General features: G+C 46.5%; 1 protein-coding gene and 1 gene segment (V, D, J or C); both read left to right on the top strand.

Moving 5' to 3' along the window:
• The window catches only part of LOC118020578, a 103,021-nt gene that overhangs the window by 72,786 nt on the left and 5,114 nt on the right, over window positions 1–25,121 (top strand).
• On the top strand, window positions 13,980–17,907 carry LOC118021181 (anionic trypsin). Its single transcript, XM_035021273.1, has 5 exons — window positions 13,980–14,027; window positions 15,050–15,209; window positions 16,652–16,905; window positions 17,264–17,400; window positions 17,705–17,907. Exons 1-5 carry the CDS (start codon window positions 13,985–13,987, stop codon window positions 17,855–17,857), a joined length of 747 nt encoding a protein of 248 aa, XP_034877164.1. The 5' UTR covers window positions 13,980–13,984; the 3' UTR covers window positions 17,858–17,907.

The following is a 25,121-nucleotide window of genomic DNA, read 5'->3' on the forward strand; positions in this document are numbered from 1 at the left end:
TCAGGATTAAGTTCACATGAGAGATAGGACCTGAGCTGATTTTAGATCAGAATAAAGGCAAGAGGAAGTGTCAAAAGAAAGAAATATCCTGCAATGTTTCTGTGAGAGATCCTGCTGGAATGAAAAAGTGAATTCTTTCTCTGAGAAAAAGCAGGGATCACAGGTCTCCCAGCTGAGGCCAATGTCTAGAACAGAGAACACACACCTTCCCAGAATAATGTTAAATGACAGAACACGTCTACAAACATCTATTTTCAGTGGGCTCTCAGGGTGTCTGGGAGTCCTGTGATTTCCAATAAGGTTTTTATTTCCCACCAAAAGCATTGCACCGACTCAGAAGATGAACTTCGAGAGAGGGGAACAGTGACGAGCACTGTGGTTTCACTCCTGGTGCTTCCTGGGACCATCCTCACCTCAACAGAGACCCTCATAGGAAGAGCACCAACCTCAGACCCAGTTTCTGTCCTAATGCAGTGCTACCTGCTCCTTCCCATGCATCTCACCTCCCTAAGGAGCTGTCGCCCAAGCAGAGAGGTGGCACACATGAATTAAATGGAAAATATGCAGACACTGAATATCGTACATCAAATGAGTTATACAAGACATATAAAGAGGTTGAAAGGATTGGAGATTGGGGTAGGAGACTTGAGCTTAGAAATAAATTGGATGAAGTGTTCTAAGGAGAGTTCACAGAATACGCTCTCAAAAGCACATAAAATTTTAACCAACGTTTACCATAAGAGCACAAGGAAACACTCAGAAAATGTAAACCATTGTTTTGGATAAAGAGACATCACATTAGGATCCTGAAAAATTCACAGAAGGAAAAATGCTATCCTAAATCTCCAAGAAAGCAAGGTTTAAAATTTTGTGACTCTGGTAAATAGAACAAATTATTCTGTGTTAAATGAAAATATAAACAGGCTTTACTAGGACATGATGGGGAAGAGAAGATGGCTTCTTAAGAAACAGGGGCAATGAAAGGGAAGGAGAGAATATCCCCTTTTTTCTAGAAGAGAACTGAAATAATAAACAAGGTCAATGCTAGAGAAGAGAACATCTCCCCTTTTTTTCTAGACAAGAGTGAGATATCCCCAAGTAATTTATCTTAACATATAACTTGTGACATACAAGGATTATTTTCTACTAATTATAAATGAAGAAACTAAATTTAAATAGCTTGCCCAAAGCTACACAGCTGATAAGTTAATGGCAGAAATCAGTGTTCCCGTATTGCTTTTGCAATGATCAGATAATCGAATCCAAGATGGGTAAATTTCCATGCTCACTTGAATGGTTCTCAAATCCAACCATTAGTATAAAGATATAATTCATACAGCCAAAGATTTGGGTCTCTTATCTCTGTACCAGCAGCATATCCAGCACCAAAGACGTTTTTCATGATGTAGCATAAACTTTCAACATTTCTATCTCGACATAGAACAATGACGTGTTAAGGGAAGAAACGGCATCATCCTATTGATGGACAAGTAGAGACAGCCATAAAAAAGGCCAGCTGTGTGTTTAAGGAATATAAAACAACTGAAACTAAGGCATATTTTCATTCAATTTCAGAACAGTGTGGATAAAATGATCTTCAAGTGATGCAAGACAAAGAAAAATGTTAAAAACCAAAACAAGCTGTAAATAAAGAAATGAGAAACAGAACGGCTCACATTTCTCAGTAGCAACACTGAATGCCAGAAAACAATGGTGTAAAATAACTATGAAATCATGATAGAAAATAATTTTCAGCCTGCATTTCTCAGCTAACCCAAGCTATCCAAAAAATGCAATTTTCATTTCTGCCAGGATCTGAAAACTAAATAAATTTCCATTTCATCCTTTCTTAGGAAGTTCTTGGATAATGTGTCTCAGCAAACTGCAGGAACACATCAAAAAGAGAAGAAATCATAGGATTCAGGAAATAGGGAGTCCAATTCAGAATAACAACAAAGAAAAGCCCCAAGATAAGAACTGTGCAGAAGAACTGGTTAGCAACCAGTCCAGAAGGAAGCAGGGACACTCTAGGGTACATTTTCAAATACTGTCACAACATAGACTGTGATATGCTAAATGAGAAACTCCTTGGCTCAGGTCATGATTTCCAGGTCCTGGGGTGGAGCCCCACGTCGGTCTCCCTGCTCAGGGAGAAGTCTGTTTCTCCCTCTCCCTCTGCCACTCCCCCTGCTCGTGCTCTCTCTCTCTTTCTCTCTCACAGATTAATAAATAAGATATTTTTAAAAAAGGAAAAAAACTTGGATTTTGAGGGGTACCTGGGTAGCTCAGTCGGTTAAGCATCCAGGTAACTCTTGGTTTCGCCTCAGGTCATGATCTCAGGTTCGTGAGATGGAGCTCTGTGCTGGAGGTCCAGTGTGGAGCCTACTTAAGATTCTCTCTCTCCCCTCCCATTGCCCCTCCCCTTGCTCACATGCACACACACACTCTCTCTCAAATAAATAAATAAATAAATCTTAAAAAAAAAAACCTTGGATTTTGAGGTAGAAATGAAGAGCACAAAAATGGTGAAATGTGGATAGATATTAAAGACTTTTCTTGGGGCGCCTGGGTGGCTCAGATTGTCAAGCGTCTGCCTTCGGCTCAGGTCATGATCTAAGCAAGGAGCCTGCTTCTCCCTCTGCCTGCCACTCCCCCTGCTTGTACTCTCCCTCTCTCTCTCTCTCTCTGGCAAATAAATAAATAAATAAAATCTTTAAAAAAAAAAAGATTTTTCTTAAATTCTTTGTAATATGTAGGACTAGTGAAAGCAAAAATTTCAGCATTGTCTTGTAGGTCATGTAGCAGAAACACACACTAAAGATGACAATAATAATGTTAAAGATGAGGATGAAGAAAACAGACCCATTTAGTTGCAAAGTTCTATATTTTAAGTGAATCTTTACCATATGAATTGTAAGTAAGTTGTACAAAGGTTAAAGTGAATATGATAATTTTTAGAGCAGTCACTAAAAAAAATTAAAGAAATATATCTAAAATGTCAATAGTTAACAAATGAAACTAGAATAAAAATTTTTTTTCAAATAATTATATTTGAATTCTTAACATACACTTGTGACATACAAGTCATTGTATGTCATCAGTCATTGTAATTAACCTAATTAACACATGTATAAAAACTATACAGTTATTATTAGAGATGGAAAAAACATTTAACAAAATTCCATACCCATTGATGATAAAAACACTCAGAAAATTGGGAACAGAATAGAACTTTGTCAATCTAGTGAAGGACATCTGCAAGAAGCCAACAACGAACAGCATACTTAATGGCAGAAATGTTAAATATTTTAGCTCTAAGATAATAAACAAGTCAATAATGTTCACTCACACCACTTCTATTCCACATTACTGGAGGGACTAGGCAGCACATTAAGAAAAGAAAAAGATGAAAAGGCTGAAGAGTAAGTGATAAATTGAAACCTTTTAAGAGATGAAATCACCTTTTACAATTATATATCAAAAGAAACCTATAAAATTAATAAGTGAATTTCTTAAGGGCATGGGTTATAATATTAACAGGCAAAAATCAATTATATATCTTATATATTGTGGCAAACAATGGGATAATTAGATTTTAAAACTTGCATTTAAAAGAATGTAAAAAACCCAACATATTTAAGAACAGACTTAACAAAGGCACGCGAGAGCTGTAAACTGAAATCTAAAAATCAGTACTAAGAGAAATGAAAGGCAAATTTACAAAGTGGAGATATATATCATGTTCATGAATTGGAAGACTGAATATTGTTAAAATGAGTGTTCTCCCCAAATTGATCTACAGATTCAATAAAATCCCAATTATTGTCTCAACTGGATTTTTTTTTTTTTTAGAAACTAAAAAGCAAATTCTAAAATGCATATGGAAATGTAAAGGTTCTATGAGGAGGCGGGATCTGGTTAAAGCCTATGCATGATCTTTCAGGCCTCCCCACTGACAATTACCCAAAGGTAGCACACATTGGTGCTCAACGATAGATGGGGAGGTGGTGGTGGATACGTGGTGGACGTTGCTTGCTTGTGATGCCTTGCGAATGAAGATCCATCCTAGGTGAAGAGCCACACAGCTCCACTAGAGGGCAGACGAATTTTCCCCACATTCTGCAGAAGCTCATCCTCCTACTACAGGAGGGGAACAGAAACAGTAGGGAAGGAAGAACACGTTGGGGAGGAAAGAGGAACTTGAGTTTGCCTTTTCTCAAAGAAGGTGAGGGGCTATCACCTAAAGATGCTGCCTTGCCTGCTACTTCTCCTGGGACAAGGTATGAAGCTAATCCCACAGGGAAGTTTGGGGGTAATGTTGATGTCGAGTAGAGGAGCAGAGGATCTGAGGCTGCCCATCGGAGGATGAGGGAAATGGATTAGTAGGTTAGTGGATTCTGACCGAATAACAGGTGGAAGAACAGTTGGAAGAACAAAATGGAGGCAGTGCCAGGGTTCTTTGGGATCCGAGGTGACGCTGAAGCAAACGGTAAAAAGACCTTCCTGCCTGGGGACCAGCTTGTCAGCCCTCCCTCTCTCTCCCTCTCTCTCTGAAACTAGGCTCTGTGTTCGGTGTTCTCGTCTCTCAAAAGCCACGCAGGGACATCCGTCAACGTGGGACCTCCTTGAAGATCCAGTGTGAGGTCGATACCCAGATCGTGTCGATGTTCTGGTACCGTCAGCTCCCAGGACAGAGCTTGACACTGATCGCAACTGCAAACCAGGACATGGACGCCACTTATGAAAGTGGATTTACCAAAGACAAGTTTGCCATCAGCGGCCCAACCTCTAAGTCCTCCAATCTGACTGTGAACAACCTGAGCCTCGAAGACAGCAGCTTTTACTTCTGCAGTGCTAGAGACACAGTGCCCCGCACAGATCAGAGAGCTGAGCAAGAACCTCAACTAGCTACCTCCTGCCCGGCTCCCACCCAGATGAGCCCGAGGCCCCAGTCGAGTCCCCCCCTGGCAGCGGGCAACCACAGGTCCAGCTGTTCGCGTGCTTGTGGGCGGGTCTGGGTGTGAACGGGTCGACTGGCCACGGGGAGAGAATCTGCAGGACAGACTGCAGGATGAACCACAGGACGTGTGGCGACCAGGAGGCTGAGGATAAAATTTCTTCCGAAAGAGTGTTGAGAAGTACTTGGTTAAAGACCATCGGATATAGTTTGCCTTCAAGTGGCAGGGTCAGAAATGACCTTTAACTATTTTATCTCAAGGCTCTATTTAGCTTGCTTTCCATCAGTATGCTTCAGAAGGCTCTTGGTCACCTTGATACCGTACTGGTCCATTAGACTGATGGCATTATGCCGCATGTTCTCAGGGAGTAGGAACTAGTGCTCGCGATGCCTCAGCGTGACATACACATGCCAGACCAACATAAGGTCTGCAGAAGTTCAGGGAGCTGCCATATCGATGAGCTTCTGAGTAGCCCAAGATCTGGGACATGTTGGATTAAACCCTGTGAAGTGAGAGATGAGCTGCTGAACCTCACATCGTCTGCCAAGTAGAAAGAGCTGCAATGCTTAGTGAGTGTCTCTGGACTATAGTGTATAGTTGTGGTCCATTTTTTGTGTCATCTGTAGGCTGGGGCAGTGTGAGGGGGGTTCTGTAGCAGAACAAGGTGTGATTAAAGCTGCGCTGGGCCATAAACCAATGCGGCCCAGTGGTTCTCCAAGGGCCTGTGGCAGATAGGGATTCTCTGGGGAGCCCCTGACATTCCCCAATAAGAGAATCACTAAGCAGATGCAAAGAGTTTTAGTGCAAAGCCATACTCTTCACCCTGCCAACAACTTCATTTCCTTTAAAAAGCTGCCCCTGGGTCTTGATTTAATGCATCATCATGACTTTCAAACTGTGTGTTAGCTGACCCTCAAATCTATAAGGCTGGACATGCACAGAGTATTCTGTTATTAACTGGTAAATATATGGGACCAGACTCAAGCACAGCTGGAGGAAGGCACAATTCTATTTCAAAAGCAAGCGTGAGTCTCATGGTATCCACTCCGACCCACACGCCTTCACTGTCAATCCACGCCCAAGGGTACATGGGGATTTCCTATTTCCAGGCAAAAAAGCACAGGCCTGTTTTCTGGATCAGGTTGCACGTTACTCCGGAATCATCCATAGAGTCTAACACAAGTGTGGTTTCGAAAGGGAGTGGTGAAGGGAAATCCTCTCAAGGGCCACAACTTGAGCCCGTAAATCTGGATGTTCACATTTTATGGGAGGCGAGATGTCCTGGGGTCATCGAGACATCTGTCACGTGTCCATCTAGACTGTTCTCTCACATTTTCTCCCTCTTTGCTTCTGTACTGCATTCTGGGTCCTTTCTTTGGAACTACTGGCCAGTTTACTAATTCACTCCTCTGTTCCAGTAAGCCATTCAACCCTTCTGTCAACTTTGTTTATTTAAATTATATTTTTATTTCTGGTAAATCTACTTGGATCTTTTACAAATATGGGTGGTCATTTCTGAAAGCATCTTGCCCCTTGTGTATTTTTAAATTATTTTCTTTAAGGATATTAAATGTCTGCTTGGAACTTTTATCTGTTAATGCCAACATCTGATGATGTTTTGCATCTTTTTGTTTGTTTGTTTGTAGCTTCTGCTTCCTGTCACTCAGGGTGGCTTATTTTTTTATGTATTATATAATTTGATGTTGTGCATTATATAACTCATCTTTGGGAATTCCTTAAAACCTGGGCTAAAAGGAGGTTTTCCAGGAAATACTTATTTTTGCTTCTGTCAACCAACTGAGTTGTAACAGACCCAATATTTTTTTTTTAAAGATTTTAAGGCTAAGAAGCCTGCAAATTCACCTACAGATAAGCCTCAGATTGCCAGCACCTGATATTGCAGAAAAATTGTCTCTTAAGAAGCAGTACAGTATCGTGGGAGGAACTTGGTCTCCGTCATCTGGCAGACCTAAGTTTAAAACTTGGCGCTTGGGTGGCTCAGTTGGTTAAGTGGCCGACTCTTGGCTTCAGCTCAGGTCGTGATATTAGGGTCCTGGGATTGAGCCCCGAGTAAGGCTCCGCACTCAGCAGGGAGTCTGCTTGAGGATGCTCCCTCTCCCTCTGCCCCTCCCTCCACTCACTCTCTCTCAAATAAATAAATAAATCTTTTTTTTTAAGATTTTATGTATTTATTTGACAGAGAGAGAGAGAGGGCACAAGCAGGGGAAGTGACAGACAGAGGGAGAAGCAGGCTCCCCATTGAAGAAGGAGCCCAACGTGGGACTTGATCCCAGGACCCTGGGATCATGACCTGAGCTGAAGGCAGACGCCTAACCAACTGAGCAACCCAAGCATCCCATAAATAAATCTTTAAAAAAAATAAAACAAAACAAAACAAAAAAACCTTGGTTCTACTGCTTTACCTCTAGGTGTCACAGATTCATTATATTTATCCTCGTATATAAAACGAGGATAATCACGAAATTAAAAAATGAGGAACGAGAATTTGTTTTAAGAATGAGATGACATCACCCACATAAAACACATAATACTGTGCCTGGTAGAGACAAAACACACAGTTAATTTAATACTGCCTAAATTTCTTTCTCACTGTAATATTTGAAATTTTACCACTAGCAATTCCTTCCTCAAGGCTGGGTATTGCCCTCTCTGGGAAAATTTCATTTATTATTGCCATTGTTTCTCTTTCTTTTAGCTATTTTAATTACAAAGTCAATATGTATTATTATAAAAATTGAAATCACTCACTTAAATAAAATTAGATCATATGATACATACTGTTTTATTATTTATTCTTTCAACCCAAGAATATTTCATAAATACCATTTCATATCACAGATGTACTTTACATGTGCCTGGGTGGCTCAGTCAGTTAAGCGTCTGCCTTCAGCTCAGGTCATGATCCTGGGATCCTGGGATTGAGTCCTGCATTGGGCTCCCTGCTCAGTGAGGAGTCTGCTTCTCCCTCTCCCTCTGCCCCTCCCCTTGCTCTTGTATTCTCTCTCTCTCTCTGTCTCTCTCTCTCTCAAATAATTAAATAAAATCTTTAACAAAAAAATATTTTTTAAATATACTTTACATTAACTTTTATAGGACTATTTCAATATATTGATGACTATCCTTTATATCAATTTTACCATCAAAACTAATGGCAAGGTAAATATCATATGCTAGATGACAGCGTTGTTTAATTTAAAAGCAATGGTATGTGTGCTGATTTATTTCCATTACAGACTCAGCAGGGAATATGAAAGCCCTCCCTTTACATGACTGGCCCCTTCGTAGTTAGTTCTCAGCTTGAATACCATCTCCCCAAAGAGATCTTTCCTGACACCTTAGCTAATACAGCACTGGTCAACCCAGCAGTCACTCACACCTATTACCACTTTATCCTGTTTTAATAATACCTAACCACCACAGTTTGATATAAATATATATACTATATACACATAATATATATATTTTTATTTATTATCTGCTTCCTGTCACTACGCCTCCTCACATGCATGTAGACACACACAAAAATACACATAAATGCCATGAAAGCAAGGACATTTCCTATCTTCTTCATTGCTGTTTCCTTACAGCCTCGAAAAACTGCAGGGACATTACAGGAATTCAGCCAGTATTTACTGAGGGTTACAGACTGAATTGCGCTCCTCTAGAATTGATGCAATTACAGTCCTAAGCCCCACTATTTTAAGATGTGACTATATTTGGAGATTTGGTCTTTAACTTAAAAACGAGGTCATTAGAGTGGCCCTAATCCAATCTGGCCAGTATCCTTTTCAGAAGAGATGAGGACATCCTAGGAGAGACACTAGGGTTGTGCCCACAGAGGAAAGGTCACATGAGGACATGGTGAGAAAGCCATTGCAAGCCAAGGAGAGAGTTCTCAGGAGAAACCAACCCTGCTGACACCTTGATCCTAGAGTTCTGGCTCTCAGAACTGGAAGAAAGTCGGGGCGCCTGGGTGGCTCAGTCATTAAGCACCTGCCTTCAGCTCAGGTCATGATCCCAGGGTCCTGGGATCGAGCCCCGCATCGGGCTCCCTGCTAGGCTGGAAGCCTGCTTTTCCCGCTCCCCCCTGCTTGTGTTCCTGCTCTTGCTATCTCTCTCTGTGTGCCAAATAAATAAATAAAATCTTTAAATAAAAAAAGAACTGGAAGAAAGTCAATTTTTATAGTTTAAGATACCTAGCCTGTGTTAATTTTGTTATGGTAGCATGAGCAAACTAATACATTGAGTAAATAAATATGATTCAAAAGAAAAGAGGAAAATTTGCCAAGCAGTATGGATTTCCCTGGAGAAAAAGTCTACAAAAGTATTTGACTTTAGACAATGTAAGCCCATAAGCAAATGAACCGAATTGTCCTAATGGGGACAGAAGAGGTGTTTTGACTTATATTTGAATAGAAAGGTGGCCCAACAATGTGTCAGCTCACTCTGCTGCGTTCCCATGGCTGGGGAAGGGAACAGATGTTATGGGTTCTAGAGACCTAAGCCCAGAACCTGCTCAAACACAGTGGGCCTGCAGTGGAGGGTCCTCAAACTGGAACAGTATTGATGCCTGTGTGGACTGAGCACTCAGTGCCGAGCCTTGGAAGACATTTGGAGATCCTCCTGGACAGGCTGACCAATAGGAATTGGACTAACCAGTGGCTGCCTTCCAAATGGACTACAGATTCTAGAGTTTTTAGAAGTCAAATGAGCAGAGAGAGCCCAATGGACTGATTGGACTTATTACTGAATTTGGCTTATGGAGCTCAATCTGGATCTAATATGATTTAGAAAAATAAATATGCATGTCACTTATTAAACTCTGAGTATCATGGAATAAGTCAGGGCTACTACAATAATAACAACCCACATGGGTATTGCTCTTGGACTCTCTCCTGCCTTTGTTCCACTTACTACCCCCCAGAAGATGCTGGAGCCGTTTAAGCAGATTTAATAGGCCCAGGGATGGGACAAGGAGTGATGGAGATGTGAGCAGAAAGACCGTTACTTTACGGGAACCAGTCTTTTGTCAGAGTGCTAAAGTCTCCATTGCCAGACACTTTCCACTCACCCCTCAAGTCTGAGGAATAGATAAAATATGCAAATGGAACTTCGCTCTGGGCACAAAACTTGCCTGTCTTCCTTGGCTTCAAGGTGGGGAGCAGGACGAGGGGGAGAGAAAGGGCAGATGCCCCCATTTAGCCAAACGGCCGTGGCCTGTCTACACGTCCACACCTCTGTCTCAGTGTGTTTTTCTGGACCACACAAATCCACCCTTCACTATCCAGAGTCAGTGACTCCCAGGCTCAGAGAGTCAAGAAAACAGTTCTTACTGGACAAGAAGAAATTGTGCCATGGGAAAATATGTAGTTTAGAAAAAAATAATGGAGGAAAGGAGCTGGAGGTCAGAGAAAAGACAGCTCAGAATTTGACAATGTGGTTGAAGAGCAGTGAGGGACACTGGGGCCCAAGGTGGAGTTGACTATGAGTGGAGGAGAAATACCTAAGTTGTGGGGGAATAGTGAGGGGCTTGGGGTGAAAGTGTTATAAAAAAAAAAAGACAAGTGATTTGGAATCTGACCAAAATCTACTTTTCAGACCACTGAGAGGTCCAAAAGCCCCCAGTGTGGAGCGACAGTATGGGGAATGAACTTAGTTTGAGTAGAGAAAGGGTCTGGTGTCAACTCCATGTTCATCAGCCAGGTGACCCAGGAGAAGTCACTTAACCTCTGCACTTCAGATCCTTTGTTTGCTTGCTTCAAGTTTTTATTTATATTCTAGTTAGTTAACATAGAGGGTGATATTGGTTTCAGGAGTAGAATTTAGTGATTCCTCACTCACATACAACACCCAGTGCTCATCACAAGAGCCTGAGAAAGTGGCGTTGCTGCCTACCTCATGGGGCTGCCCTGGGGATCAAACAAGGAGAAGGGAAGCTGAATGTTCTCCGGTAGAGAGCAGGCAGGCTCTAGAGTTGACTATCATGCTGAAATCCCATTTCTACAACGTACTGGCTGTGTGACCTTGAACAAGTTACTCCACCTCTATAAGGCTCATTTTGTCATCTATGAAATGGGCAACCTCATAGGTGGTTGTTAAAATAAAGTGAAAAAAGATCCATGAAAGACTTAGGCAATGTTTGGTATAGTAAGCATGAAGAAACTATTCACTATTATCATAATTAAAAACCAGTGGTGGGGCGCCTGGGTGGCTCAGTCCATTAAGCGGCCAACTCTTGATTTCAGCTCATGATCTCAGAGTGCTGGGATTGAGCCCCAAGTCTGGCTCTGCACTCAGCGAGGAGTCTGCTCCCTCTCCTTTGGCCCCTCCACTCTATCTCTCTTTCAGATAAATAAATAAATAAATAAATATTTACAAAAACAAAACCCAGTGGTTTGATAGGCTAATTGTTAATGAACTACGAGACTGTCTTAGAGAAACGGTTCAGAAGGAAGATCATAAGAGCTGCATAGACTTATCCAGTTGAACTTGGGAAAAGGTAGACCTGAATCCATCCTACAGGTCTGAGTTTAAAGCATGACATCATACTCTCACTTAGAGCTATTTTCTCTGCCTATAAAGTGATTCCTGCTACGTTCAAGAAAACTGATTTCATACCATATTTTGGGTATAATAATGTATTCTGAGGAGGAGCACAAAATATCAGGCAAAAGCTAGTCTTAAGGCTTTAGACATGGAAAACCCTCAAGTTCTTGGGTGTTCCCTTTTAGACAGAGTCAAAGCCACAAACTCCTAGCCAAAAATTTCCTCCCTATTCCCCAATTTCCTATCTTCTACCAAGGATCACCTCCTCATAGTGTACCTGTCCAGGGAACACCGCTATGTATTCCTCTTCTTATCTGCTACCACCGGACTTCCTAGGAACACCCCAGGACAAAGGGACAAAACTAAATAGCCTATCTGGTGACATTACAGGGAAAGCCTCTATTATTGAGGCTCCACAACCTGAGTCAGCTACCCATGAGCACAGAGAGACATGTCGTCCGCTCCTTAGTTGTGGCCTAGAGTGGAACAGGGCCATGACAAGGTCAAGCTCTGAGACCAGGTGCCAAGTGGAAGATTCATTCAATCTTCTATTTCTGCCAGGCAGCCAAGCATCAGGAGGGCCCGGGAGGTACATTTTGTTCTCTGGAAACCTCTGGCTCAATTCCAAATAAACCTTCTCTTATATGACACCTGCACCAATTCCCAAACTTCCAACACTGTCCACGTCTTCTGGTAGCCTTGAGGCCGTCTCTGCCATTTTTAGATCTGTATTTGTGGGCAGGACAGAACCTTGCTGGTTCTCAGCCTCTTCCTCTGTAAATGGAAATAATTTCATTCTGCCTGTCTCACAATTAGAACACTTGTGAACAGTCAAATTCAGAACTCAATGCCAACGAAGATCTGCATACCACTGTTTGTGTGTGTGAAGGCTTGTTGAAAGCTGTCAGGCACGGTACAAATATGGCACCTTCCCACGGAGGTGTGAGCCCATCAGGATGAGAGGAGGTGCCATCCGAGAGGCCAGGGCTCTGGGCAGTGGCTCTCCTGTTGTGGGGACACCAGCCTCCAGCCATGCCAGGCACTGGAAGAAGACATCCTATGGGCCCCTCCCAACCCCATGAGCCCCACAGTGGCATTTTCTCCAGCTTCTGCTAGTTTTCATTTACTTCAATCCCCAGCCTACTTCCTGTCTCATCGCCAGACTTCTGGGCCTTTTTCACTTTGTTCACCACCTCCAGAACATCTACTCATTTCCACCTTTCAGAGAATTCAAACATGGACTGTGCGCCCTCTGGCCCTTCACCACCCCGGAGCTCAGAGGAGCTGGGAAGGAGAAGTGTCTTTGCAAAACATAGACACTCGTCCCACCTCTATTCCCCTCTGGCCAAGTTGTGCTTCAGTAAATTACAGGGTTGTGTCTCGGTGGCCGTGGAGGGTCCCAAATTGAGGTCATTTCTGGGAAGATTAACTCTGTACTGAGCCCAGCACAATAGTCCCACTGCACCTAGAATTAGAGAATACCCCCCCCTTTCATTGTTGTGAATGATTACCAAATACTCCACCCTTTCACTATGTGCTAATCTCTTTACTTAACTGCTGATTCTCTGATCAGAACCTGAATTTACCATTGTCCAGACCCTTTCTAATGTGTGATCTGGAGCATACAATCGGAGCTCAGGCTGTCAGCCCCTAGCAGGTGGGGGCAATTTAATCACCACTGGTGCAGACTCCCAGGGCAACCAGGAAGCTGCTTAAAGAGAACCCACAACAGTGTGAGTGATGAGAAAGACGAAGATCCTAATAGTGAGGAAGAGGAAGAATGTGGTATTGTCCATTGTCCAAATGTATCGGGCAAATGCCCACTTAACTCCTCTTTCCAAGTGCTCCTGTCTGCAAGCCTTGATGGGAAGGAAAGCCAGCTGAAAGCCCAGACCCCCACGAGACTCTGCCTCTCCCTTCTCATCACCTCTTGACAGTGGGATCCTGGTTCCCCAAAGCCTCGAATGTGACCTTCCTGCAGTGGTTTCGACTTGGGAGAAGGGTCTTCATGCTTACAGATACAAGACTTCTCTCCCCTTGCGGGGGCTCCCGGTCACTAGCAGCCAGGTTTGCTTCCAGGATCAGCCTTTGCTTAGAGTAAGATGAATAAATCTCCATGTCAGAGGAACCTGGCTGTTCTTCCTCCTCTTCTCGTCTCAGACTAAGAAGGACCAGCTGTGATGTATGGGGGTTTGGCTTCTTCCCCACACCCCAGAATCCTCCCAGGAGTCAGCTGGTCTTCCTCTCTGCCCTCACAAGGTAAGTTTTCTTATCACCTGTGGGTCACAAATCCATAGATGGCCAAACACAACAGAGCTGACACAAGGCTGAGGGAAGGGAAAGCTACAGGTGTGTTTGTCTGGGAGGACCGGCAATCCTCCACTCTCACGTCCACCCTCTCCCTCACTTTGGGAGCTATAAAGGCTCTCCACCAGCCACTCAGCTCCTATACTTCTGCCATGATGAATCCACTCCTGATTCTTGCTATTGTGGGAGCTGCTGGTGAGTTCCATGCATGACTTCAGGCCGCACTCGCCCCCCTCCTAGAAGAGATCCCTGCTCCACTCTTGCTGCTTATCTGTATTTACCTGGGCTCTGAGAGTTTATCTCCTGTGTCCAGCAGCCCTCCTTCCCATGCTTGGGCTCTGTAAGCCTCACCCCTCCCACCTTGTGCTGACCCCACTCCCGACCCTGTCATTCATCCCTTTATTTCAGGACTTCTTTGGGAGAGATTGGAAAGGGAGACCAGGTGCGGGTGGTCCATGCAATGAACCAGAGGTCTTGAGGCTTAGTTCTGGCAGCTCTGGGATAGTTCCCCTAGAGCTGTCCTCAACCCCAGGTACGCCGAGGGAAGCTGAAAGAACACTCATGCCAGAGTCCTAGACCTAGAAATTCTGAGTTGGCTTGGGGTGTGACCTGTGCATTGAATTTTTAAGTTTCCCAAATGATTTTAGGATCCCCAGGTGTGCAGCCAGGGTTGAGAACCACCATTCCTTTGGCCAATGATAGTTGGCCTACCTTTGTCCTGCCTAATGGGCCTGGGGGCTCCTCTCCCTGGGCGCACCAGGCAGATTTTCATTGATGGGAAAAGCTGGGTATAGCCAGGGCTACTTAGCCAGATTTTCCCAGCTAGGCCAACCCATCCTGACAATCTGGGGCTCAAATAGCCATGAGGAGTATACCAGTGATGAGAAAGAGAAGCACTGAGTGGATGAGATACCGCATTCAGACCCATGTCACGTTGACTGCACTGTGAGGGCATTGTGTCCTTGCCCCGGAGCCCCCAGTAGAGGTCTGTGCCCAAGCCCCAGTGGGAACCTGGCCATGTGCCCTGCAGACACACCAAGAGACTCAGGAGAGCTCCATGCTATGACACCTACCAGGGATGTGATGCTCCCCGCCTGCCAATCTACCATCTCTGTGCTTATTGAGGACTTCTAATCTGCATTATCCAGCCACAGGGCTCTGAACTCCACCCGCCCACATCTGCTGAATTGGCTTCTCCCTTCCTGTCTCCACTCAAGTTGCTTTCCCCACTGACGACGATGACAAGATCGTTGGTGGCTACACCTGTGCGGAGAAATCCATCCCCTACCAGGTGTCCTTGAACTCAGGCTACCACTTCTGTGGCGGCTCCCTCATCAGTGACCAGTGGGTGGTGTCCGCAGCTCACTGCTACAAGTCGTAAGTGCTGTGTCTCCCAGAATCCTCTCTGAGAGCTGGGGTCAGCCCGGGAGTGTGGAGGTTGGGGAAAATGGGTGGGTGGGGACAAGAAGTTGTCACCGGCCACCCCCGCTCACAGGAATGAGGGGGCGAAGAGGGGCATTCAACAGAAAGCCTCGCACATCCAAAACCAATAGATGAAACAGCAAAGGCTATGGATCAGAATAGCAGGGAGGGGCGCCTGGGTGGCTCAGTTGGTTAAGCGACTGTCTTCGGCTCAGGTCATGATCCTGGAGTCCCTGGATGAGTCCCGCGTCGGGCTCCCTGCTGGGCAGGGAGTCTGCTTCTCCCTCGGACCCTCCCCCCTCTCATGTACTCTCTCTCATTCTCACTCTCTCAAAGGAATAAATAAATCTTTAAAAAAAAAAAAGAACAGCAGGGAGGGACTCTTTTGGGGTGGTGAGGTCCAGTGGGAAAGCAGCGCAAGGACCTTGTACGAGTAACCTCTGCCAGTTGGCTACACACTAAAACCACCTAGGATATGTTCAAAAAATACTGATGCCTGGGTCCGATCCCAGGGCACTTACCTCAGAATTTTCATGAGTTGTTAATGCTTTCCACCTCTGGTGACTTGACTCTGTAGCAGAGCTGAGAATCACTACCTAGACCAAGGGTTCTCAAACCTGAGTGAGCATCGGAATCACCTGCAAAGCTTGCTAAAACACAGACCACTGGGTCCCACCCCAGAGCTTCTGATTCAGCAGGTCTGGGGTAGGAACCAAGACTGTACTTCTAACAAGTTTCTGGGAGATGCTCTGGCTGCAGGTCCCAGGGCAGCACTTTGAGAACCACTGCAGTAGGTCATACAGGATGATGGCGCTCATCAGACCCAGAAGGGAGAGAGTAGAAGTCACTTGCATGTAGTTAGCAAAATTACAGAGGATGAGGAATATATGGGGGACTTCAGGTCGGTCATTTGTGCCTGTGGTGGGGTGCCTGGTGCGGGGGAGGGTTGTGGGGGAGGTAGCTGGAAAAGCAGGCTGAGGAGCAGTCCCCATGTCATCCCCGCTCCATGACCACCTACCTCTGAAGGAGAAAGTTCTTGGTCTCACCCCTGCTTGTACCCACCACCCCTCTCCTGCCAGGTGATTTTGCCACACTCCCACCCATGAGCAGGTGACTTGACCCTTCCTATGCTGAGACCCCTGGTACACATGGCCTCCTGGGGAGCAGGATTTGAACACCCAGGTCTGTGGGGCTGGTGCAGGAGGGCTCCAGGCAGTGGACTTATATAGAAGAGAGGAAGGCTAGACCGCATGGCTGTCACCCCCTTCATCAGAACAGAGAACGGGCCACCATGGGAGACATGCAGAGCCACAGAGCTGACCAGAATGCAATCTTAAACCCTGGAGAAAAGCAGGCATATGGAGAAAAGGGTCTCCCCATGCTTGTCTTCCCAACAGCCGCATCCAAGTGAGGCTCGGAGAGTACAACATCGATGTCAAGGAGGGGGATGAGCAGTTCATCAACTCGTCTAAAATCATCCGCCACCCCGGCTATAGCAGCCGGACCCTGGACAATGACATCATGCTCATCAAGCTCTCCTCGCCTGCCGTCCTCAATACGCAGGTGTCCACCATATCTCTGCCCACTGCCTGTGCGGCTGCTGGCACCCAGTGCCTCATCTCCGGTTGGGGCAACACCCTGAGCTCTGGCAGTGAGTAGGACCCTCCCTATTTCATCCTCCAACTTCCCCACATTTCCCAGAACCAGGCCTGCCCCTGAACTTGAACCCCACTACACGCAGGACTCTGTGCTGGGTCCTCAAAAGAGGCGAAGCTTTAAGGAGTTGACCCCCTACAATCAAAATATAGGACAAATATAGCACTTGCTATTGTGCCATCTAGGGAGGGGTTCAGCAGGGATCAGTCTGGAAACTAAAACCCATTGTTCCTTGCTGGAGCTTACATTCTTTGGTGTCCTCTCTGCCTTCAGTGTTGAGCACTGGATTGCTGTCCCCCATCCTGGCCTGACTCACATTCCTCCTTTCCTTGATCTCTCCCTGCTCCTCAAAGCCAACTACCCTGAAATGCTGCAGTGCCTGGATGCCCCACTGCTGAGTCAGACCCAGTGCAAAGCCTCCTACCCCGGCCAGATCACAAAGAACATGGTTTGCGTGGGCTTCCTCGAGGGAGGCAAGGACTCCTGCCAGGTGACTTGACCCTTCCTATGCTGAGACCCCTGGTACACATGGCCTCCTGGGGAGCAGGATTTGAACACCCAGGGCTGTGGGGCTGGTGCAGGAGGGCTCCAGGCAGTGGACTTATATAGAAGAGAGGAAGGCTAGACCGCATGGCTGTCACCCCCTTCGTCAGAACAGAGAACGGGCCACCATGGGAGACATGCAGAGCCACAGAGCTGACCAGAATGCAATCTTAAAAGGTTCAGATGATATAGGGCGCTGTTGGCCCTTTTCGCCTTCTTTATAAAACTTGTCCCATCTTCTTCCTCCCCAGGGTGACTCTGGTGGCCCTGTGGTCTGCAATGGAGAGCTCCAGGGAATTGTGTCCTGGGGCTATGGCTGCGCCCAGAAGAACAAGCCTGGAGTCTACACCAAGGTGTGCAAGTTTGTAGGCTGGATTAAGCAGACCATAGCTGCCAACAGCTAAAGCCCCCCAGTCCTTCTGCCGTCACTATGCTAATAAAGTGCACCTGTTACAATTGTCTGCGTCCCTGCCCGCTCCCTCCGGCCGCCACCCCCTGGGAACATCCTCCCAGCTGAGGTCAGGCTGGGCTCTACCTCTTAAAGATGAACAGACTGCCCCATTTCCCAAAATGTGTTCCATGGAATACTAGATTAGCAGTGTGTGAAGAGATGGAATCCAAAAAAATAATAAGCAGGGGCTCATGGGGACTATTTTCTAGAGAAAAATACATTTCAGAAGGCTGCACTGAAGAGGTTCCTTGACCTTGGAACTTCCCTGGGGTCTGGAGTGCCATGCTCATGTGCGCCCACCCACCCTGTGGCTTGTGCGGCCTCACCACCTCCTGTAGCTGGCACCCAGAGCTAAATCATCTCGGAGACACTCGTGCCGATCACCGTGGCCTCTGCTGAGCCCCTGATACGCGTGCTCTTTCTAGCCCAGCGTGCACTCCCTCCCGGCAGCAAAAGGCCGCCCTGGGCCCTCCTTCCCACAACCTGCTCGTGTGTCTGAGGGAGACAACCTAGCTCCCTGGGTCTCCATCCGTCACACTCCTTGGAAATCTGCCTCTTATTCATCCCATAGAATGATACCCATGTGTGTCTACCCCACTGGGCACTTTGCAGACATTTTCACTCAAGTTCCTTCTCCCCTCTGAAGTGGTTACTATCCCAGTGGTACAAGCAAGAAAGCAGAGGCTCAAAGAAAATGGCCAGCTTACCAGATCCCTCATCCAGCAGACAGTAAACCTGAGGTCTGGCTCCTCGTTAGCTGGCCCCAAGGCCCGTGTCCTCCCTGCCCCCTCCCTGTCCCCCCCACCGTCCCTCCTGCTGCAGTGGTGATCTGAGATGCTGCCTGGCCCTCAGCCCTGCTCCTCTATGGCTCTCCAGGCCATTCTCTGCCTCCCTGTACTTCATGAGGGTTCTGGTCCCTGGCCCTCTTCCGGCCCTGTGCTCAGAGAGATGCTGCACGTTACATCAATTCCTGATTAATACCTTGCCTGACCTCCCACAACTCCCAAAATAGAACCAGAGCTCCTTATCCTGCAGATGTAAGGAAGAGCCTTACATCTTCTCTGCCCCTCCGTCTCTCCAGTCCTCCCCTCTATCTCTGCTCCAGTGCTCAGAAATCCCAGGGGCTCCTCCAACAAGCCATGGACCTCGAATCTTTAGCCCTGGGCATTACTGGTCCATCTGGCTTGACGCCCTTCCCACCTGCCCCTTCACCCTCTTCAGAAAAGTCATTTCTGATTCCTTCTGCCCCGGGATCCTCCTTCCCCACTCCTGTGCTGGCCCTGTTGGTCCTGTGGTCTGAGCGAGGAGTCCTCCTCCTGAGGATGCTTACCACTGCCGCAGTCCTGTTCCTGCTGCCTAGTAACTGTGGATGCATCTACCTGGCATCCAACGGTGAGCTCCTTAGGCAAGAAATCTTGTCTTGCTCATCCTGGCATATCTAGTGATTAAACAATGCCCACAATATACTAGGCAGTGGTGGAATGATTGATTAAAGTATGAGCTAGGATTGGAGGAGAATGTATGGAAGAAAGAAAGCACCTTCCAGAACACGGGTTCTCCAAGTGTGGACCCTGGCCCCGGGGGGCACCAGAATCATCTGGGAATTTAGGAGCTGTGCCTATTCCTTCAGACCTTCAACAGTGCCAATTCTGACCCAGACCTACTGAGTCAGAAATTCTGAGATGGAGCCCGGCCACTTGCATTTTCCAAGAATTCCACATCCTTCTGATGGACACGGAAGCCTGAGAGCCATTGCAGTGGGGGTATCCCTGGGCCAGTGGTCTCTGGGGAAGCAGTGGCCACTCACATTTTCACTATTTTCAGGGACCAGAAGCTTCATGTGTATTATCTGATTTAGATCTCTGCATAACTCCCTAAGGTAGGCTTAGCAGCTCGCGCTGGGCCTCACCGAAAGGACTGGAGACCCGGGCAGTCTGGCCTTGGGAGGTGGGCTTCCCTGAGGGGCAGAGCCTCAGTGGTCCCACCAGAGCCCCAGAACTTAAACATGGAGGCCCGGGTGCTGGTTCTAGCTCTGTCATGTCAATCACGTCCCATGACAGGAACAACTCACTTAGCCTCTTCAGGTTGCAGTTTCATCTGAGGACATTAGGAGACAAATTTGGGGTTTAAATGAATCAATGAATGTGGTCCGAAAGTTTCAGGAAGGGGCACGTGGGTGTCTCAGTTGGTTAAGCCTCTAACTGGTGGTTTCAGCTCAGCTCATGATCTCAGGGTCCGAAGATGGAGCCCAGGGCCGGGTTCCAGGCTCAGGGGAGAGTCTGCTTCCCCTCTGCCCCTCCCCCTCATGCACATTTTCTCTCTCTCTCTGTAAAATAAATTTTAAAATCTTTAAAAAAAATAGTTGCAAGAACTACAACCGTGAGATTCAATTTGTGTATCTCCTTCCCAGGTCTCAGCCTCAAGAAAGGCATGAAGGTAACACAGTTCCCCCTGCGGAGTGTGTGTGTGGAAGGGGGGGGTCCCCTCCAGCACCAACCACATTCTTACGCCCTCAAGTGGCCACCCCGAGATGGCAACGATTTAAGTCTAAAATAAATAAGGACAGGCTGCCCCCTGCTGCCCAAGATGATGAATGAAGATGATGAATGATCCCACCTGCCTAACTCCTCCTACAAGGGAAAAAAAGAAAAGCTGCGCCTGTTTCTGGGCATATCGACAGTGTGACTGAGTAGCAAAGATGGGACAAACTCCATCAGGATTGAAAGTAGCTGCGACACCAAGACAGAGTGGTATTCTTTGTAAGGCCAGTTGGGTTGAGGGGTGGTCGAAAGGAAACTTCCTTAGAGAGTAAATTGCTGATAAACAAAAGGGGTAAACGGGACAGGAAAATATGTGGACATAGATCAAAATAAATCATTACATTGATGAAAGTGTTCCTCAAGGTGGGAAAGGACTAAAGAAGAAGCTTTCCACTTTCCACTTGTTGAAAGCAATCAATGACTCTTTATCCAGGCAATGGCAGAGTGTTGTGAGATCCTTCACTATTCCTGAGTAAAATGCACAGACTATCTCTCTTTTTCTTTTTTCCCTAAATTCCAGGAGCCACGTTGTTGCACCCAGCCCGTGGCACCACCAGATAGCGTTCTAATGTTCTCCGTTCTCCGTGGCTGACACCTGCCCGAGGGGCAAGCAGTGGGTCCCAAGCCCCATGCTGAAATGGAAATACCCAGGGTAATTTTGTGCTTGATTGTTTATTTAAATGCATATCAATAAACCCACTACTAGCGATTTTTAATGCAAAAGATCCTGAGGACTACTCAGAAATATGCATTTTTCACAAGCTTCCTGAATGATTGGAGACCCCGATAAGCAAAGTCAGGACCATAACGCATCTTCTTACATAAACTGATCTTCTTTGGAAAAATAATGACTTTGTAAATGAAACAAGTAGGTTTTTTTAAGTAGCCCATTTCAAAATATTACGTAAAGCAATACTTTGTTGGTATTTTCTTGAAAATTTTTATTAAGTTTTATTTTAAATAGATAATATAGCTATATGGCTCAAAAATTGAAACAATAAAGTTGAAACTAAAAATGTTATTTTTACTTCTATCTTGTTTCTGTCTCCTCCACTCAGTCTTAGTAAGCAATCACCTTGATCAAGTTCTTTTGTATCCTTCTAGTGTGTCTTTGTGCAGAACCAAGCAAATAAATGTATAATTCTTATGCTCCCCCTTTGCCGGAGAAAAGGTGGTGTACAGAAATGCTAATCTGCAGCTTGCTTTTCTTCCAGCTAACAGTATATCTTACCTTCCCACAGCAGGGAAACATTTGTGTTCTTTTTTAACATTGCATAATATTTCATTTTGTGGATGTATCCCAGGTGATTTATCCAGTCCCTTCCTGATTGGGTACTTGAGTTTTCCTGATCTTTTTGCTACCCCAGATAATGCAAATATTTTACATTTTTTTACTTGTATGCAAGAATAATTATAGGATAAACACCCAGATGAGGGATTTCCAGGTGAAAAGGTAAATGCATTTGTAATTTTCATAGATATTTCCAAATTGGTCCCCACTTAGGTTGTATCATTTTTTGTGAAGTGTATATTCCACCACACAATAGCTAATGGTCTTCCCTAATTCAATGTTGTCAATCACATTGGTGAACAGATATTTTAATGCAGTTTTTGTCTGCGAGATTTTTTCCCTATGGTGAAGCACCGTTTGCATTTCTTTTTCTCTCAACCGTCTGTTCTTTGCCACTTTCGTTGTGCTGCTGGATTATTTCCTTACTGATTTCTAGGAGTTCATCATCTACTGGGGAGATCAGCCCTTAGGATGAGGATTGCAGATGTTCTTTCCATATTGTCATTTCTTTTCTGATTCTGTGTATATTTTTCCGTGAAAGTGTGTCATCATTATGTAATGAAGTCTGTCTTTTTTTTTTCCTTCTAGATTTTAAGTTATAGTTTGAAAGGCAATAAAAGGAAGCACCATCGAGTGAAATAAGATTTAGGCCACTCAACTGGAGGTTACATTTCAAGGTCATCTTGTGCAGGAAAATAAAACATCGACAGCATCTTAAATGTGTCTGCCCCTCAGGGAAAAGAGGGGAAGGCGGTGACCGTGATTACATTTGAGTGTTCCTGTGACTTTATATATGCAGCTCTCCACATCCACTTCCCCAGCTCCCTTTTCCTAACCCTGATGTCTGAAGTCCACGAGCAGAGAGGCGGGCTGACAACACACCAGTCCCTCCACACCAGCAGCCCCTTGGAAATACTCTGAGCTCTCAGCTGTCATTTTGTCTCTATCTAGGGAGACCTACCCCTGAGTAGCTCATGTCAGTTCCCCTCCAGACCACCCTAGAGGTCCAGAGTTGGCCAAAGGGACGGTCTGAGTATTGAAGGATCCCATTCCCAGATGAAAGTTGTGGCCTCTGAGTGACACAGTCTCAGGGGCAGGCCCTGGATAGAAAGGGGGCTACTTCTTCTTGGGAGGGTGTCTCCCCACAATGAGTGATGAGTTTACAGAGGGGCGGATACCAGGGAAAACTAGCCCTTGTGCCAACTGGCCTCGCAAAGACACACAGCTCTGGGGAGCCAAGAGTGTCCTGAAGAAAGGGCATGGGGGTGAGGAGGGCGCCCCCACTCCCGGCCTCATCTGTACCCTGCCACCACCTCACAACATGGGGAGTGATGTCACCGACCTGCCCTCCAATGCCCTGGAAGGAGCACCTGCTCGGGTGGTTTCTTCCAGACTCTGACGGGCAGAACCATGGGAGGGGTCGTTTTTTGTACAAAGCTGTAACATTGTGAGGACAGGGAGCCACGGTGATTCAACTCTATGAGAAAGCTTTACAAAAACCTTTCTGCCTGTCCCGAACCCCAGTTTCTCCACTCTTCTGAGTCATGGGCCCAAGGGTGGTGTGAGTCAGAATGCCTCCATCCCACCCCTATTCACCTGTCAAGCCAAGACCATGGATAAGGACAGGCTTAGATCAGGACTGAAGCTTGCAGACAGAGAGCCCAGGTGTAAGAAGAAGGCCTCAGTGGCCCCTCAGGTGAAGGACTCTGGGAAACTCCTTCATCCTAAGCCCCACAGAACTCATGGCAAGGTCAGTGGGAAGGTGCATGGAAGGTGACCCATCCTATAGAGGAAGAAGCCAGAAATATCCCGGCCCTCCATGGACCTGGTCACTGTCTCCAGGACCCTGCCCTCTTCTCTCTCGACCCATGTCCTTTTGATGGACCCTCAGAAAGAATTGAGAAAGTAGTGTGGGGCCCACTGGATAGATGCTGGCCATGCTCTGTGGCCCCAAGAGTTATTCTTCTGTGCAATATCTATAAAGCACAGGAGGGATTTCTTATACCAGAGTCCTCCAGAGACCAACCAGGGCCCCCTCTTCTTTCCATGCCTCAAATTTGTTTGCTTCCTTGCTCCATGTCACTGTGTGAATACTGAATTTTTCTTTGGAGAAGGCACCAGGCTCACAGTAATAGGTAAGACATACGCTGGGTCTTTCCAGGCCCCTTGTAGGTGAAAGTAGGTCCAAAGCGTCCGTTTTTAGAGTGACCGTATGCTGATGTGTATGATTTTACCTTCGGCCCAGGGACCAAGCTGACAGTTGTCGGTAAGGTGGGGGGATCTCCAGGGAGGGTGTGATGGGGAGGATTCTATCCTGGGAGATGGGGGAGGGAAGGGATTGCCCAGGTCTTGGATCCTGGTTAAGGAGATGTCATCTCCTTTTCTGGGAACCAGTACATGGGAGGGTCCCGGTCAGGGCAAATCCACCCAGCCACTGGGGGGTCCTCTGTAAACTCAGAGCTGAGCCTCAGTGGTTAAGGCAGAGGAGGAAAAGGAGATGGTACTGCCCCTCTGAGTAGTTCTCTGACAGAGGGAAGCCTAGAGAAAGCCCAGAGGGCAATTAATGAGCATCGACACAGGTCTGTCTTCCTCACGGACTGGGACTCTCTGTAGGGGCTTCCTATCTTTCCTTGCTCTGGATTTCATAGGAAGCCACACTGTGTGGCTCCTTGTTTCCAACTGTCCAGGGATCTGGGCAAGCTCTGGAAGGGAGTGGGGAAAATATGAAGCAGGGCTGGTGGCTCTGGGAGGTAAGAGTTCCACGAATGCACCAATCTGTCCCCGAGTCCCAGCTGAAGACGGGGAGGTTTTGAAGTGGATCTGGGGGGCTGTGCTTTTGAAACACCCTCCATTTTGGGGAGGGGAGCCGGCTCACTGTTGTAGGTAAGTGCATCGGGGCAGAGGGCTGGGAACCCACAAGGAGGGGCAGGGGTCCACGTGTAGCCTCCATCTTGGAGGCTTAGATTAAAGCACATTTCTATCAGAAAGCTCTGAATTCTTGTCTTGATGCAGACAGGCGGGGACAGCCTCCATCTCCGGTAATTTCATGGACAGGCTATGCTAAGTCCGTGTTCCCCTACTGGGAGGCAGGTAGTCTCCCTTTGGGGTCTCCTTGTCCATCTCCTGTCTCCTCAGAGGGCACCCCATTATGGCCATGTAGATGGGAAGCCTCTGGCCTCAGAGCTGCCTTAGTCCTGATGTTTTCTGCCCCGGCTCAGCAAGGAGAGGGACACGGGAGAAAGGGCTGGGGGTCACACGGCTGAATCGGTCCTCTGACTGGGGCATTTCACACTGCACACTAGTCCCCTCTCCACACCTCCTGGTGCCAAAATTCTGCTAAGGAAAGGGAGAGGAGAGCGGGCAGGTGCCCCTGGGAAGGCAGGAAA

Source organism: Mirounga leonina, unplaced genomic scaffold (assembly GCF_011800145.1).
Source record: "Mirounga leonina isolate KUSES-001 unplaced genomic scaffold, KU_Mleo_1.0 Mir_174, whole genome shotgun sequence".
Lineage (NCBI taxonomy): Eukaryota > Metazoa > Chordata > Mammalia > Carnivora > Phocidae > Mirounga > Mirounga leonina.

Coding starts and splice junctions, on each gene's coding strand:
- LOC118021181 (XM_035021273.1), top strand. CDS start 13,985: ATGATGAATCCACTCCTGATTCTTGCTATTGTGGGAGCTGCTG. Junction 14,028..15,049: donor TGCTATTGTGGGAGCTGCTG/GTGAGTTCCATG, acceptor TCTCCACTCAAG/TTGCTTTCCCCACTGACGAC. Junction 17,401..17,704: donor GAGGCAAGGACTCCTGCCAG/GTGACTTGACCC, acceptor CTTCCTCCCCAG/GGTGACTCTGGTGGCCCTGT.